A 17,113-nucleotide genomic window follows, 5' to 3' on the forward strand; every position below is an offset into this window, starting at 1 on the left:
CTTTTGCCATGTTGGCCAGCTTGGTCTTGAACTCATGGCCTCAAGTGATCTGCCTGCCTCAGCCTCCCAAAGTGCTGGGATTACAGACATGAGCCACTACGCCTGGCCATGTATGCTTTAATTTCTATATTTCTTTTCTTTTTTTTTCTTTTTCTGAGGCGGAGTTTCACTCTGTCACCCAGGCTGGAGTGCAGTGGGGTGATCTCAGCTCACTGCAACCTCTACCTCCTGGGTTCAAGCGATTCTTCTGTCTCAGCCTCCTGAGAAGCTGGGATTACAGGTGCCCATCATCATGCCTGGCTAATTTTTGTATTTTTAGTGGAGACAGGGTTTCGCCATGTTGGCCAGGCTGGTCTTGTACTCCTGACCCTCCTGACCTCAGGTGATCGGCCCACCTCAGCCTTCCAAAGTGCAGGGATTAGAGGCATGAGCCACCGTGCCCAGCCAATTTTGATATTTCTTAAAATAAAATTTTTAGAATGTTAGTTTTTCTAATTAAGTAGATTTAAGTTATTTTTTATTATTTATTTATTTATTTATTTATTTATTTATTTATTTATTTATTTATCTGAGACGGAGTTTCACTCTTCTTGCCCAGGCTAGAGTGCAATGGCACGATCTCGGCTCACCGCAACCTCTGCCTCCCGGGTTCAAGCGATTCTCCTGCCTCAGCCTCTCAAGTAGCTGGGATTACAAGCATGCACCACCACACCTGGCTAACTTTTTGTATTTTCGGTAGAGATGGGGTTTCTCCATGTTGGTCAGGCTGGTCTTGAACTCCTGACCTCAGGTGATCCGCCCACCTCAGCCTCCCAAAGTGCTGGGATTACAGGTGTGAGCCACCGCGCCTGGCCTTAGATTTATTTTTTACATTAACTAGATAATTGATGATATAGAATTACAATTAATTATTATGATTATTATTTTATGACAATAGCATTTAACTATGTTAAAAATAAAGCTAACATATTTTAGAGACACATATTAAAATGGTTATAGAATAATATGATGATTGAGATTTGTTACAAAATAATCCAAACTTGCAGGTGGGACAGTGGAAAAAATGGGAGATGGGAGTATTATAAAACGAGATTGGGCCGGGCGCAGTGGCTCATGCCTGTAATCCCAGCACTTTGGGAGGCCGAGGCAGGTGGATCACTTGAGGTCAGGAGTTTAAGGCCAGCCTGGAAGACATGGTGAAACCCCGTGTCTACTAAAAATACAAGAATTAGCCAGGCATGGTGGTGTGTACCTGTAATCCCAGCTACTTGGGAGGCTGAAGTGGGAGAATCGCTTGAACTCAGGAGGCAGAGGTTGCAGTGAGCAGAAATTGTGCCACTGCACTCCAGCCTGGGCAACAGTGCAAGACTCCATCTCAAAAAAAAAAAAAAAAAGCAAGATTGGCCGTGTGCTAGTATTTGTTGAATCTGGGTCATAAACAGAAGTATGCTAGTTTTTCTACTTTTGTATAAATTTGGAGTTTATTATAATAAAAAAGTTAATTTTGAAACTTAAAAGTAAAAAGCACTAATAAGCACTACTTTGAAATTTAACATATAATTAGCCATTAATCTATGCTGAATAAAGACTAGAAATATCTCACATTAAGAGGATGTCAGCTGATCAGAATTTTCCTTCATCTACTTCTGAGTTGTGACTTAAAAACAAAACAGAAAAAAAGGTAAATATTTTCTTCATTATACCATCAAATGTAAAATGAGCCAATATTTATAGGTGCTGCTAATATACTGTCAATTATGATTGTAAGATGCTTCTCAATTTCAGAGACATTGAAATGTGAAACTATGTGCATCTCAGAATGGACGAAATACAGCAAATAGTAAGTCAGATTCAGCTATGACTCTGTTTTCTGACCTAGGATCAGTGGGTCTGATTATTTATCTTGTAATCTTTAACATGAAGTTTTCTTTCTCTTTTTTTTTGAGACGAAGTCTCGCTCTTGTCCCCCAGGCTGGAGTGCAATGGCGCTATCTCAGCTCACTGCAACTTCTGCCTCCCAGATTCAAGCGATTCTCCTGTCTCAGCCTCCGAAGTAGCTGGGATTACAGGCACCCACCACCATGCCCGGCTAATTTTTGTATTTTTAGTAGAGATGAGGTTTCACCATGTTGGTCAGGCTGGTCTTGAATTCCTGACCTCAGGTGATCCACCTGCCTTGGCCTCCTAAAATGGTGGGATTACAGATGTAAGCCACCGTGCCCAGCCTTTTATTTTTCTTTTAAAAAAAAAGTGGGGGACAAAAGTCTGAATGATAGTTACTTGAAAAGAATGTATTTTCATATGGTGGAATTCCTATTTAGCAAGCACTTACAAGGCTGGGCACAAGGTAAGGTTTTAGGAGTTGATCCAGATTTATGGTTTGCATCCATTCCCCTGATGCTAACAGGCCTACAGGACTGCCTGAAGCGGCCATGAGCAGCTAAATGAACTACCACGTCTATTTGGGAATGCGCTCCCATACCTCCAAAGCTGTTTTTCGTACTGATTGGTAGAGGAATTTTGCAGGGTTAATCAGGTAAGCAAGAAGTACATCCAAAGGATCAATAGGCATTCTTCTTGCCTTGTCCTAATTTCATTTTTCTTTTAATAAATGAAATTTTATAAGGTTTCCTTCACTCAGTTTAAAAAATTTATCCAGTATTGGGGCAAGGTTTTTTTGTTTCATGTTATTTGCCATAAATTTTTATTTTTATTTTTATATATATATATATACACATATATTTTTGGAGATGGAGTCTCACTCTGTCACCCAGTCTGGAGGGCAGTGGTGCGATCTTGGCTCACTGCAACCTCCACGTCCCAGGTTCAAGCAATTCTCCTGGCTCAGCCTCCCAAGCAGCTGGGACTACAGGCGCACGCTTCCATGCCCAGCTGATTCTTTTGTATTTTTAGTAGAGATGGGGTTTCACTGTGTTGCCCAGGCTGGTCTCGAACTCCTGACCTCAGGCAATCTGCCCGCCTTGGCCTCCCAAACTGCTAGCATCACAGGCGTAAGCCACCATGCCCATCCTATTTGCTGTAAATTTTTAAAAAATACATTCAAATATTCACAGGATTCAGGCAGTAACCATTTACAAATAGACAAAATAGCCAAAGCAAATATTAAACATGCTACTTTAACTTGTACCAACTACTTTACTTTTCAAAGTAGGCTTCTCGTCTCTTCCGAAGCTCTTCTGAAGTAAGATTTGTACCTGATGTCTGTGGAATATCTTGAGATATGTTTCTGGAACTACCTGAAAACAAAACACAACAGAACAAAAACCAATCACTGTATTTACCAATTCAAGCAACAATATGTTTGTTTATACTCATTTGAGTAAGCCTTTAAAACGTTTTTTCTTTAAGAATATTCTACTCTTCTGGCTGGGCGTGGTGGCTCACACATGTAATCCCAGCACTTTGGGAGGCCAAGGCAGGTGGATCACCTGAGGTCAGGAGTTCAAGACCAGCCTGGCCAAAAGGGCAAAACCCTATCTCTACTAAAAGTACAAAAAATTAGCTGGGCGTGGTGGTAGGCGCCTGTAGTCCCAGCTACTCAGGAGGCTGAGGCAGGAGAATCGCTTGAACCTGGGAGGCAGGGGTTGCAGTGAGCCAAGATCATTGCACTCCAGGCTGGGCGACAGTGAGACTCTGACTCAAAAAAAAAAAAAAGAAAGAAAAAAAAAAAAAAGAAAGAAATCTAAAGCTGATTTCTGTCCCTGCTAATCCAGCAGGACTCTATTAATCAAAAATGGGATTGCACACCATATGGAGTACTCAGAGGCATGCACAGAGGCAAGAAAAGTTCAGGATAAAAATAATCTTCCCATTAATGGAATTTCAATTTTATTTAGATATCTAAGGAAATCAACTGGTAAATAATTTCATTAGAAAGTAGAAGCAAATACATATGAGTTAGAAAAAAATAAAACAAAAAACCCACTTCAAACTTTTAATTAAGCTACTTTGAGCTATGTCTTAACATTTTTCTTTGCCTAGATTGTCTAGGGGATATGTTTTCAGTTTTCTCTATTGATAGTTTATATCACTAAAAAACTGGGCCCACCAAAGTGGGCTTACGGTTTAAGTTGCATAGCCAATAAATGTTGGGTTTTTGTAAAATCAGTTTCTATTCCCTGTCCAGGCCCTTCCATAGTGTCTAATGGCACATATTTATGAAACAGCTGATTTGGATAAGGGTCAACTGATACCCACAAAGATTAACACCACAATTTACTATTGTGTTAGTACAGTGTTGAGACCAAATAAAATAACCAGGAGTAAAAATATAACTACTCCTAATAAAATATAGGTTGTAAAAAGTGATTTCCATTATAAGAAATCTAAAGGGAAAGCCCACTATATAGCTATTGCTTCTGCAGTAATTGTCAAAACACCTCTGAGAGTACATTAACTTCCATGAAATCTAAGAATAATTGGAATCAATTCTTCAGCAATGAATACAACACACATCAGAATGTCTTTACCTTGCATACTTAGCTGAATAGCCCTGCGGAGATCTGCTTCCTCATCTTCCATGTCAATTTCTTGGCGACTTAGTGCCAGAGCCCTCTGCAAATCCTCCTCATCTTCGTCTAACATTCCTGAGCCATCGTTTGCTTCTAACACTCGTTCCAGGTCTGTTTTATGGACTCTATAAAGCACAAAAGCACTGGTAATAACTGCAACCAATCTTCTATTTTAGACATAACATAAAGGCATTTGTAATGTAAAGGCTTTACGTAAGTCAAAACTTAAAATGTTTTCTGGCAAATAAGCTCTAGTAATATAATGATTGTGTTGCAATTTGAATCCAACTAAGTTTTTTTTTTCCGTTTCCTTTTTTTTTTTTTTGAGACAGGGTCTGACTCTCTTGACCAGGCTGGAGTGCGGTAGTGTGATTATGGCTCACTGAAGTCTCTACCTCCCCAGTTTCAGGTGATCCTTCTTCCTCTGCCTCCCAGGTAGCTGGGACTATAGACATACACCACCACATCTGGCTAATTTTTGTACTATTTGTAGAGATGAGGTTTTGCCATGTTGCCCAGGCTGGTCTTGAACTCCTGGGTTGAAGCAATCAGCCTGCCTCAGCCTCCCGAAGTGCTAGGAATATACCACACCAGCTAACTAAGTTAATATATTTAAGTATTTCAAAGAGTTGATTCAAGTTTAAACTAATAAACTTCACTAAAATATAAGGTCCAAAATAGAGTCGCCAACAACACAAGGACCATATATTCAATCTAAGCATGAAAATTTAATTCTCATAATGAAATACTATCATATATTCCATACTGCAGGCCTCATTTTTACCTTTGCTCTTTTAGTTGTGCTAATTCTTCTCCAATAAGTTTTGGTCGATGCATCTGTTGGACCCTAATCATCTGCAGGAGTTGGTCAGCTTCGCAATCTGGCAGATCACCCTTAACAACAAATATAGAATAACCTAAAAAAAAAAAGGCAAAAATCAACCTAAACAGTTAGTAAAGAGATTCAAAATTGATGTAAAACACTAGTAGATAAAAAGGCAGCACAGAACACTGGAAAAAAATACAAGCTGAGGATTCAGAAAGACTTTAGTCCAAATAATGATTCTTATACTTACTAGTAAAGTCATCTAAGATAAGTTACTTAAAGTCTCCGAGCCTCACTTTCTCCATTGTAAGACTGGAAGAGCCGTCTCATTGAGTGACTGTGAGAAATAAATATGTCTGTAAAGGGCCCTACTAATATAGTACTTGACTGAGCAGGCTACTCACTTACTGTTGTCAGAGACAGAGTAAAGGAGTGGGTAACAGCAACTGATTTAGAATCAGACCGCCTGCATCTGATCCCAGTTCTCCCACTTCCTAGCTGCATTTGTCTTGGTTTCTGCTGTTAAACATATGATACTAGTACCTTCCTGTGATGGTTAATATTATCAACTTGATTGGATTGAAGGCTACAAATTATTGTTTCTGGGTGTGTCTGCGAGGGTGTTGCCAAAGGAGATTAACATTTAAGCCAGTGAACTGGGAGAGGTAGACCCACCCTCAAACTGGGTGGTCACCATCTAATCAGCTGCCAGCTCAGCTAGAATAAAGCAGGCAGAAATAAGAGTGTGGAAGTACTAGACTTGCTGAGCCTTCATCTTTCTCCCATGCTGGATGCTTCCTGCCCTCAAACATCAGACTCCAAGTTCTTCATCTTTTGGACTCTTGAACTTACACCAGTGGTTTGCCAGGGGCTCTCGGGCCTTTTGCCACAGACTGAAGGCTGCACTGTCAGCTTCCCTACTTTTGAGGTTTTGGGACTTGGACTGGCTTCCTGGTTCCTCAGCCTGCAGAGAGCCTATTGTGGGACTTCACCTTGTGATCATATGAGTCAATACTCCTTAATACATTACCCTTCATATATACATCTATCTTATTAGTTCTGTCCCTCTAGAGAACCCTAATACACTTACTCACAGGGCTGCTGTGAGGACACAGATAATGTGTGCAATAACTAGTAACATGGCTAAAACTAATCATCTGTGGAAAGAGCTACCCCCACCCTGACCCACACATGTACACCCCTTGTAACTAAAAATAGGGGCTGGGAAGCCAAATACCTAAAAGCTATTTAAGGTGTCAAACGTGTGGTTTGCATCCCAAAAGAATTACATTAGTCTAGTGTGACTGTGTATAAATATGATTCCAGAAATCCAGGGTTTCCCCAAGCTAGATGCTACACACAAAAACCAAGGATGGGCTATACCTAAAACAATCTAACTGATTTAAGTTTCTCTATCATTAATTTTTTTTTTTTTTTTAATTTCAGATGGAGTCTCACTCTGTCACCCAGGCTGGAGAACAGTGGTGCAATCTTAGCTCACTGCAACCTCTGCCTCCCAGGAGGTTCAAGCGATTCTCCTGCCTCAGCCTCCTGAGTAGCTGGGATTACAGGCACCCACCACCACGCCTGGTTAATGTTTATATTTTTAGGAGAGGCAGGGTTTCACCATGTTGGCTGGGCTGGTCTCGAACTCCTGACCTCAGGTGATCTGCCCACCTCGGCCTCCCAAAGTGCTGGGATTACAGGTGTGAGCCACTGCGCCTAGCACATTTTTCTTAAACTTTGGTGTTTGTTATTGGATATCCTTTGTTGGATTAACACATAATGGGACAAAGATTATAAGAACTATTAATGGAAAACCTCAAAACAGTACATTGAACATTTTTTATGAGGACAACTGTATTCAGAGTTTAGACAGTTTAATGTGTTTTCTGCCAGTAAAATTGTTTCTGTATTGTATAATAAATATGCCAGCTCACCATGGTATTCTATGAAGAGTGTCTGAAGAATGGATACTCTGCCCTGCTCAGGGGCCACGGTAAAGACCTTGGGTTTTATTCAAGACTTCACATATTATTATTTTTTTTTTTAAATTTTTTTTTGAGAGTCTCGTTCTGTCACCCAGGCTGGAGTGCAGTGATATGATCTTGGCTCACTGTAACCTCTGCCTCCTGGGTTCAAGTGATTCTCCTATCTCAGCCTCCCGAGTAGCTGGGACTACAGGTGCACAACACCACACCCAGTTAATTTTTGTATTTTTTGGTAGAGACAGGGTTTCACCATGTTGGCCAGGCTGGTCTCAACTCCTGACCTCAAGTGATCTGCCCCCTCATCCTCCCAAAGTGCTGGGCTTGCAGGCATGAGCCACCATGCCCGGCCTAAGACTTCAGATTTTATTCTAAGTGTGCTGGGAAGCCACTGAAGGACAAAGAGTGAGGGTGGGACATAACAGGCCTTACACTGGTTAAGAAGCACTCTGAGCTGCTCTGTCGGTATAATATATAGGAACCAGAGTACAAGAAGAGTCACCCTTATGGAAATGGAAAACCTGATGGATAGCATGGATAGAGAGAAAAAAATAAGTCTTTCATAGACATGTTCAGTTTGAAACGCTTTTTGGACTTCCAAGTGGAGATGCCAAAGCTAGGAGTTAGTCAAAGCTAGGTGTTCAGGGTAGATGTCAAGACTAAAGATAAAAGTTTGGTAATTATTGACACATAGATCTTATTTACAGATGATATTTAAGATCCATGAAAGGAATCTGAAAAGTGCAGGCAACAAGTTAGGAAAACCACAGCATGGTGGGCTGGAGGCCAAAGATAGACAGGGTTTCTAAGAAGGGATATCATCAGGAACCAAGGTTTTAAATATAAAAGAAAAAAGATATAAGTATCTAAAATCAAAGAATTAAAAACCCTATATTCCTAAATGTGAATTCACAATAACTACATAACAAAGCCAGCAGCAATAAGCATGCCAGCACTCAAATTGTGATCTCCAAATACCATTACTAAAAGATGGCTAGGCAAGGTGACTCACGCCTGTAATCCCAGCACTTTGGGAGGCTGAGGCAGGTGGATCACTCGAGGCCAGGAATTCGAGACCAACCTGGCCAATATGGTGAAACCCTGTCTCTACTAAAAATACCAAAAAAAAAAAAAAAAAAAATTTAGCTGGGGCCAGGCGCAGTGGCTCATGCCTGTAATCCCAGCACTTTAGGGGGCCGAGGTGGGCGGATCACCTGAGGTCAGGAGTTGGAGACCAGCCTAACAAACATGGAGAAACCCCTTCCATCTCTACTAAAAATACAAAATTAGCCAGGCGTGGTGGCACATGCCTGTAAATCCAGCTACTCGGGAGGCTGAGGCAAGAAAATCGCTTGAACCCAGGAGGCAGAAGTTACGGTAAGCCGAGATCACGCCATTGCACTCCAGCCGGAGCAACAAGAGGGAAACTCCATCTCAAAAAAAAAAAAAAAAAAAAATTAGCCGGTCATGGTGGTGCACACCTGTAATCCCAGCTACTCGGGAGGTTGAGGCAGGAGAATCGCTTGAACCCAGGAGGTGGAGTTCAAGAAAAGGAGAAGGCACACTAGAGACAATCTTAAGGAAAAAATAAAAATGGGGAGGCAGCTGGAGTTTCATGGAATTAAGAGAGGATTTTTATTTTTAATCAATGGAAATAAAAAGCTTATTTTACTGCTTATAGGAATATTACAAAAAAAAAAGTGGGGGAGGGACTGATTATATAAGAGAGTGGAGAGATGAAAGCAGGAACATCTTGAGTAGGTGAGAGGAGCTGGGATCCAGCCCACAAGTGAGGGACTGGTTTTGGTTAGAGGTAGGGGACCATTCATCTATTTAAATAGGCTCAAAGCACAGGTGAAGATATAAGCAAATTGATAAATTTGCTGGTAGAAAGAACATAATTTTAATTGCTTCTATGTTCTCAGCAGAATGTAACGGAAAGCCATAAGGAAGGTGTGTAAGGGAGAGGAAAGTGCTTAAAGGTTTAAAGACATAAGCTGTGAAATTAGTCACCTTGGAGGGTGGCACATTATTTTTTATAAACATCTTGGAGAGCGGTACATGATTTTTTATAAACATCTTGGAGGGTGGTACATAGATTTACTAAGAAAACATAGTAGAAATATCAGACAGCACTAAAGGCTCATCTGAATTTTGTGATTATAATAAATTTAAAGTAAAACCTTAGCTAGGTGTGGTAGCACAAGCCTGTAGTCCCAGCTACTCAACAGGCTAAGGCAAGAGGATCACTTGAGCCCAGGAGTTTGGAGCTGCAATGAGCTGTGATTATGCTGCTGCACTCCAGCCTGGGCTTCAGAGACAGGCCTAGTCACTTTGATAGACAGATGGATGGGTGAATGGATGGATAGATCATTTAAGAAAAAAGTAAAACCAATCATCATGTTTTATGTTATTTTTTAGCCACGTCCAGCTACTCTGGTACAGGAATGGACAAGGCCAAGATTTGGTTTAACCAGGGTTGAGATTTTTGTCATTCAAGTATGATGGAGGGAGAGAGGGGAAACACGTTGAAGAATGCAATGGAGTGACTATGATGACGGATTACAGAAAATAAGCAGTAGAAGAAAGGAAGAATGCATATAAAGGAAATGCGTGGGCCCCACAGTAGGGTTTAAAGAATGGCTGGAATAAAAAAAAAACAGACAAAACATGGTTTAAAGATAGGAGGTGGTAGTTAAAGAGTAATATGCTTGCAATTGAGATTTGACAGTGGTTATGATTACTGGTAATAGCTAAGCAAGAGTAAGTGATTTTGAAACTAAGAGGCAGGTACTGGATTGATTGACGATACAGAAATAATTAAGAATGATAAAAGTAGTTGAAGTAGAGAAAAAGACGAGTCAGATCCTAAAATCACTGATGAAAAGAGACTTGTGGATGAGTGCAAAAGGACAAGGGATAGTTTAATCTAGGGGCATGTATTTCTTTTTTTTTCTTTTCTTTTTTTTTTTGAGATGGAGTCTCGCTCTGTCGCCCAGGCTGGAGTGCAGTGGCGCGATCTCAGCTCACTGCAAGCTCCGCCTCCTGGGTTCATGCCATTCTCCTGCCTCAGCCTCCTGAGTAGCTGGGACTACAGGTGTCCGCCACCACACCCCGGCTAATTTTTTGTTATTTTTAGTAGAGACAGGGTTTCACCGTGTTAGCCAGGATGGTCTCGATCTCCTGACATCGTGATCCGCCTGCCTCAGCCTCCCAAAGTGCTGAGATTACAGGCATGAGCCACCATGCCCAGCTGTTAGGGGCATGTATTTCAAAGAAACTGGAGTTTATAAGGAAGAACAGTGGCCTAGAAGAGGCAAAGAAGAAAAACATCTATCCCTCCTCTCAGCCGTGTGATATGTGATGTATAAAAGAAAAAGCCGTTACTTAGAAGGGCTGCAAAGAAAGCAGCATCCTCAGAAGAGGAAGGGCCAGGTGTCAGTGAGAACTCTAATTGAACAGCGTCACCCAAATCACAGCCTATCACCACGTCAAAACTAAAGATTGTTTCACTGCCACTGCCAGGAAAACAGTTTTATCACACTGTCATCTAATGTGCCTGGTTATTTAACTACTTCGAAAGGTAACATTACAAAATGTTCAGCCTTTACTTACCTTCCTGTTGTAATTGAGCCAAGAAAAGTGCAAGATATGTATCTGATATTAATTCTGGACCCGTCAAGAGAGAATTCAAGTTAAACCACTGGAAAAAAATTGTCAATATTTAAGTTAGTGTATATTATAGGTAATAAGGAAGTTTCACATGTTAAGAATAGATACAACCCATCAAAGCTTAGTAAGATTGTTTAAACTCTGGAAATATTTCAAGTTGAGCTCTTTTCTTTGACTGAATAGTATGATCTTAAAAACTACAAGAGAATACTGCAGATTTATCACTATTAAATACTTTTTTTTTTTTTTTTTGAGAAGAGTCTCACTCTGTCACCCAGGCTGGAGTGCAGTGGCATGATCTCGGATCACTGCAACCTCTGCCTCCCAGGTTCAAGCGATTCTCCTGCCTCAGCCTCCCAAGTAGCTGGGACTACAGGTCCGCACCACCACACCCAGCTAATTTTTGTATTTTCAGTTAGAGACAGCACATTTGCCACATTGGCCAGGCTGGTCTCAAACTCCTGACCTCAAATGATCCGCCCTCCTCAGCCTCCCGAAGTTCTGGGATTACAAACGTGAGCCACTGCACCTGGCCTCTGTTAAACACTCTTTTTTTTTTTTTTTTTTAAGACAGAGTATTGCTCTGTCGCCCAGGCTGGAGTGCAGTGGCGCGATCTCGGCTCACTGCAAGCTCCGCCTCCCGGGTTCACGCCATCCTCCTGCCTCAGCCTCCCGAGTAGCTGGGACTACAGGCGCACGCTGCCACACCCAGCTATTTTTTTGTATTTTTAGTAGAGACAGGGTTTCACCATGTTAGCCAGGATGGTCTTGATCTCTTGACCTTGTGATCCACCCGCCTAGGCCTCCCAAAGTGCTGGGATTACAGGTGTGAGCCACCGCGCCCGGCCCTGTTAAATACTTTTTTAAAAACAACAGTTTGCTTTAAACTATAAACATTAAACCCTCCCAAAAGAATAAAAATGCATAGTCAGTAGTTTAAATGTCTTTATTAATAGCTATAATTAAATCTTTTTTCAAAATATCAGTCCAACATAACTCCAATCATATCTATCATACTGATGGGAGGAAAAATGACAACTACACAAAGTTTTCCCATTACTGATAATTTTTGTCAAAAGATTCCAATTGTGAGAAAGTCAGAAGTTCCAGGAAGAGAATTTATAATTACCAACTCAGTTTTTAAAAATCACTAAATTAGCTGGGCATGCAGCTCATGCCTATAATCCGAGCACTTTGGGAGGTTAGCTAAGGTGGGAGGATTGCTTGAGCCCAGGAATTTGAGACCAGCCTGGGCAACATAGTGAGACCCTGTCTCTATAATTTAAAAATGTTTTTAAAAAGCACTATCACATATAACATATAAACACATTTTTTTAAAAGAGATGGTCATCTAGTCTGGAGTGCAGTGGTGCAATCATAGCTCACTGCAGCCTCGAACACCTGGGCTTAAGTGATTCTCTCGCTTCATCCTCCCAAGCAGCTGGGACTACAGGTGTGCACCAAGATGCTTGACGAATTTTCTAATTTTTTTGTGTGGAGAAGGGGTCTTACACTATGTTGTACAGGCTGGTCTCAAACTCCTGGATTCAAGACATCCTCCCACCTCAGCCTCCCTACGTGCTGGAATTACAGGTGTTAGCCACTGCACTCGGCCCTAATTAACATCATTTATCACTACCACATAGTAATCCTAATTTAACCCACAAGATACAAAAAGTTTCTAAAGTTAACGATCAATATCATGACCAACTATTTTTCCTGGATTTTGACAATCTTTTTCCAGCCTTCTTTTTCATTATATAGGGACCTCGAGAGACAGAAAGAGTCTATAGTGAAAAATATAGTTTTAAACAAAAATATAAATTAGAACCAAAGAAAATAAACCAAAATTTGACATCTTCTGTATTTGTCAAAGATAACGTAATTCAAAATGTGAAAATGCAATTTTGAAGAACTAAAATTTTTTAAATCTCTCAAAATAATAAGATAGACATTTATTTGCAAATTAATACAACCTTAAAAATTCAGTGCTTACTTTATACAAAAAAGTAAAAAATACTGCATCATAATTTTTAAAAACACATAAATAAAACCCAGAGGTTAAATAATCTCAGCAGTACGCTACACTGGTTTTTACCTAGAGGTGATTCCCACTCGCATCAGCCTCTACTGCTGTAAGCTGCCTTTTTTTTTTTTTTTTTTTTTTTTTGTAGAGACAAGGTGTCACTGTGTTGGGCCAAGCTGGTCTCAAGCTCCTGGCCTCAGTGATCTCCCTGCCTCAGCCTCCCAAAGTGCTGGGATTACAGGCGTGAACCACTGCACCCAGCTAGCCTCCACTGTAAGCTTCTAGGTTACATCTCCTTAACTTGCTCTTGGCTCCTCAGGAAGAACTTTAAGAAAGAACCAACTTAGGGCTCGGCATGGTGGCTCACGCCTGTAACCCCAGCACTTTGAGAGGCAGAGACGGACGGATCACCTGAGGTCAGGAGTTCAAGACCAGCCTGACCAACATGGCGAAACCCTGTCTCTACTAAAAATACAAAAATTAGCTGGGTGTGGTGGCGCATGGCTGTAGACACAGCTATTCGGGAGGCTGAGACAGGAGAATTGCTTGAACCCAGGTGGCGGAGGTTGCAGTGAGCCAATATCCCGCCACTGCAATCCAGCCTGGGCGACAGAGCAAGAATCCGTCTAGAAAAAAAAAAAGAAAGAAAGAAAGAAAGAAAGAAAGAACGAAAGAAAGAAAGAAAGAAAGGAAGAAAGAAAGAAAGAAAGAACGAACCAACTTAGGATGAAGCTAAGTAGGTGACTTTTCCCAAATTTGATTTGGGTGACTTAAAAGATAACAATAGGGTTTTTGTTTTTGAATTATCTCTTACAGATTTAATTCAATATATTTTGACTTACACCTTTTTTGGCTTTTATTTACATTTTTTAAAAAACAGCTTTATTGGGGTATAAGTGACATATAATAAACTGCACATATTTAAAGTGTACAATTTGAAACTTTTTTTTGAGACAGGATCTCCTTCTGTCACCCAAGCTGGAGTGCAGTAGCACGATCATGATTCACTGCAGGCTTGACCTCTGGGCTCCCTCCTCAGCCTCCCTAGCACCTGGGACTATAGCCATGCATCACCACGCCTAGCCAATTTTTTTTTTTTTCATTTTTTTTTAGAGATGGGGTCTTGTGCCATTGCCCAGGCTGGTCCTGAACTCCTTGAGCTCAAGCAATCCTCCTGCCTTGGCCTCCAAAAGTGCTGGGATTACAGGCATGAGCCACTGCATCTGGCCACTGAAATGTTTTGACATTTGTATACTGTACTCCCATGAAACCATTACTACAACCAAGATAGTGAACACATTCCTCACCGCCACGTTTCCCGTGCCTCTCTGTAACCCTCCCCTCTCACTCCTCCATAGCCTTCTCGTCCCCAGGCAACCACTGGTCAATCTGCTTTCCATCACTACAGATGAATCTGCACTTTTCTAGACCTTTAATAAATGATACCATACAGCATGTAGTATTTTGTTTGTGGGTTATTCTTTCAGCATAATTATTTTGAGATTCATCCATATTGCTGCATGTATCACTAGTTTATTCTTTTTTACTGTCCTAGCTGGTTTTCAATAACCCTCTTTCAAAGATTCAAAATTCTAATAACAAGGACGTTAAATGATTGTTTCTTAAAATAGCTTGCTCAAGACATATTTCATGTTTTATTTAAAAAATAGAAGTGATTTTCTGTAGACGTATGTATTACATGGCTTTTGGAATCATAATGAATAATCTTACACTAAAGCAAACATAATTGAATGCTTTATTCATGCTTGACACTATTTCAGGCTTTGTGACAGCACTATGCTAAATACAAATCTATAAATGTAATAATTAACTGACAGAACATAGTCATCACATAAAAACCCACTTAAAAATAACCACATTTGTATTATCTTTAATATAGAATTTTTCTTATGATATAGTTAAATTGCATATATTTGTCACAAATAAATTTATAAGGAAAACTGATATTATCTTTTAAAATGACAAATTTCTATCTATCAAGAAGGATAAACCATGCCACACATACACACATTACTGGTCAGTTTCCTACTTTTAAAGTCAGCAATCCTCTTTTTTTTTAATTTTTAAATTTTTTTTTTATTTTTATGTTTTATAGAACAGTCTTACTCTGTCACCCAGGCTGGGGTATAGTGACAAAATCATAGTTCATTGCAGCCTCAAACTCCTGAGCTCAAGTGATCCTTCTGACTCAGCCTTCCAAGTAAGCTGGAATTACAGATGTGAGCCACCATGCCTGGCTCTTTGTTTTTTTTTATTGTTTTTATTTTTTATTTTTATTTTTTTTTAAGAGACAGGACCTCCCTTTGTTGCCCAGGCTGGTCTCAAACTCCTGGCTTCAAGTGATCCCCCCACCTCAGCCTCCCAAACTGTTGGGATTACAGGCATGAGCCACCACACCTGGCCCACATTTTAGTTTTAAATGGGGTACAATATAAGAAAAAAAGACAAGGAAGGGTAAGAAATGTTACCTGTTTTCCTAATTTTCTAACTGTAAACCAGTGTTCCTTATAATTGCATATAAATGATCTTTCATTTCTAAAAAAGAAAACACACAATATTAACTTGAAATATTGAATTCATATTTATGTTGTCTACTGGCAAATATTATATAAAATTTGTGATAATTTAAGATTATATTTACAGTTAAGTGTCACTGATGTTTTTAAAAGATCACACAATCATATGAACGTCTCTGCAGCAGCTTAGTGATGCTGTGCCACAAGATGGCCTCATGCACCACTTATGGGTCAGCTCTGTGCTGCCACAGACACTGGGGTGCCAGGAAGGCTACAGGGCAGATGCTCATGGACATCACAAAGGTGAAATAGGAAAGTCTGAGTGAATGAAACAGGGAACATCAAAACAAAAGTATTCAAAATATATTTCTCTTCAAGAAATTACAACTTTAAAAATCAAATTTGGGAAAAGAAATGTATGAAATGCAAAACAAAATCTTACATAGGATCGATCCTGAGCCTCTGATACTCTGGACTGTTGAACAGGATTAGTTCTAAACCCCAAACTTTCAAGGCATTGCTTATAACCTGTTAAGAAAAATAGCAACTTTTCATAAGCTAAACCACTCCATTCCAAATTTAGGAAGTGTAGCTATGTTAGTTGTGTACTTCATATATAAATTTCTCTAGAAGGCTATAGGTTTTTTTTTTTTTTTTTTGAGACGGAGTCTTGCTCTGTCGCCCAGGCTGGAGTATAGTGGCACGATCTCGGCTTGCTGCAACCTCCGCCTCCCAGGTTCAAGCGATTCTCCTCCTCAGGCTCCCGAGTAGCTGGGATTACAAGCACACGCCACCACACCCAGCTATTTTTGTATTTTTAGTAGAGACAGGGTTTCACCTTGTTGGCCAGGCTGGTCTCAATCTCCTGACCTTGTGATCCGCCCGCCTCGGCCTCCCAAAGTACTGGGATTACAGGCATGAGCCACCACGCCCAGCCGGCTATAGGTTTTAAAAAGTGTGTGTGTATAGATATATCACTAAATCCATAAAAAAATACACATATATATTAGAAGAGTGCTTTTCATACCAGGTCTCTGAGATGTTCCAGAAAACCACACAATTCCTAAATAAAACTGCCTCAAAAATCCAGATGTATATTCTACCCATAAGTGCTATTCTTAAGACTAGTCTACTATATACATCTGATAATTTGGCTGCTGTGGGTGCTACTTTAGAAAAATTATCTTCAACTTGCTACCTGCAATGTCAGAAATCATGTCTACCAAAATAAGTTCTCCCTGGGCATTTAAACTGAAGGTTCCATAGATGTCAGACTTCTAGGGTCATGGGCTTGCCACTTGTAGAAAAAACAAATGCAAACCTGTTTATTTCAATCTGTCTGACAAAAAAAGGGAAATTTCTGAAAATTCACTATCTGCCCTCCAAGGTAGCCAACAAAGAAGCAAATGAGCCAGGTACCAGCAAAGACAGAAACTGAGTGCAAGGTAGTGGGCACACATGAACAGGCACCAAGAGCAGCAAGGCACAAATAGGAAACGCCAAGTGCTGGGTCTACTCTGGCCTCTGATTTC

General features: G+C 40.4%; 1 protein-coding gene across 15 annotated transcripts in view; it reads right to left on the reverse strand.

Annotated features, from left to right (window-relative positions):
- The window catches only part of ATXN3 (ataxin 3), a 65,087-nt gene that overhangs the window by 36,087 nt on the left and 11,887 nt on the right, over positions 1-17,113 (reverse strand). For 9 of the 15 annotated variants that reach the window (XR_001709297.4, XR_010151009.1, XR_010151011.1 and 6 more), the window contains 6 exons: positions 16,024-16,109; positions 15,534-15,600; positions 10,962-11,049; positions 5,317-5,449; positions 4,491-4,657; positions 3,161-3,257 (listed from right to left, as the gene is read on the reverse strand). Coding sequence is in view for 10 of the 15 variants with exons in the window: in XM_016926617.4 (XP_016782106.2) it covers positions 3,161-3,257; positions 4,491-4,657; positions 5,317-5,449; positions 10,962-11,049; positions 15,534-15,600; positions 16,024-16,109 (638 nt within the window). In the remaining 5 variants the exon portion in view is untranslated. Of the gene's footprint in view, positions 1-1,603; positions 1,658-3,160; positions 3,258-4,490; positions 4,658-5,316; positions 5,450-10,961; positions 11,050-15,533; positions 15,601-16,023; positions 16,110-17,113 lie in introns of all 15 variants that reach the window. The other 6 variants (XM_016926619.4, XM_054665801.2, XM_009428311.5 and 3 more) reach the window with 3 other exon arrangements.

The sequence above is a fragment of the Pan troglodytes genome, chromosome 15 (genome assembly GCF_028858775.2).
Source record: "Pan troglodytes isolate AG18354 chromosome 15, NHGRI_mPanTro3-v2.0_pri, whole genome shotgun sequence".
In the NCBI taxonomy this organism is placed as follows: Eukaryota; Metazoa; Chordata; class Mammalia; order Primates; family Hominidae; genus Pan; species Pan troglodytes.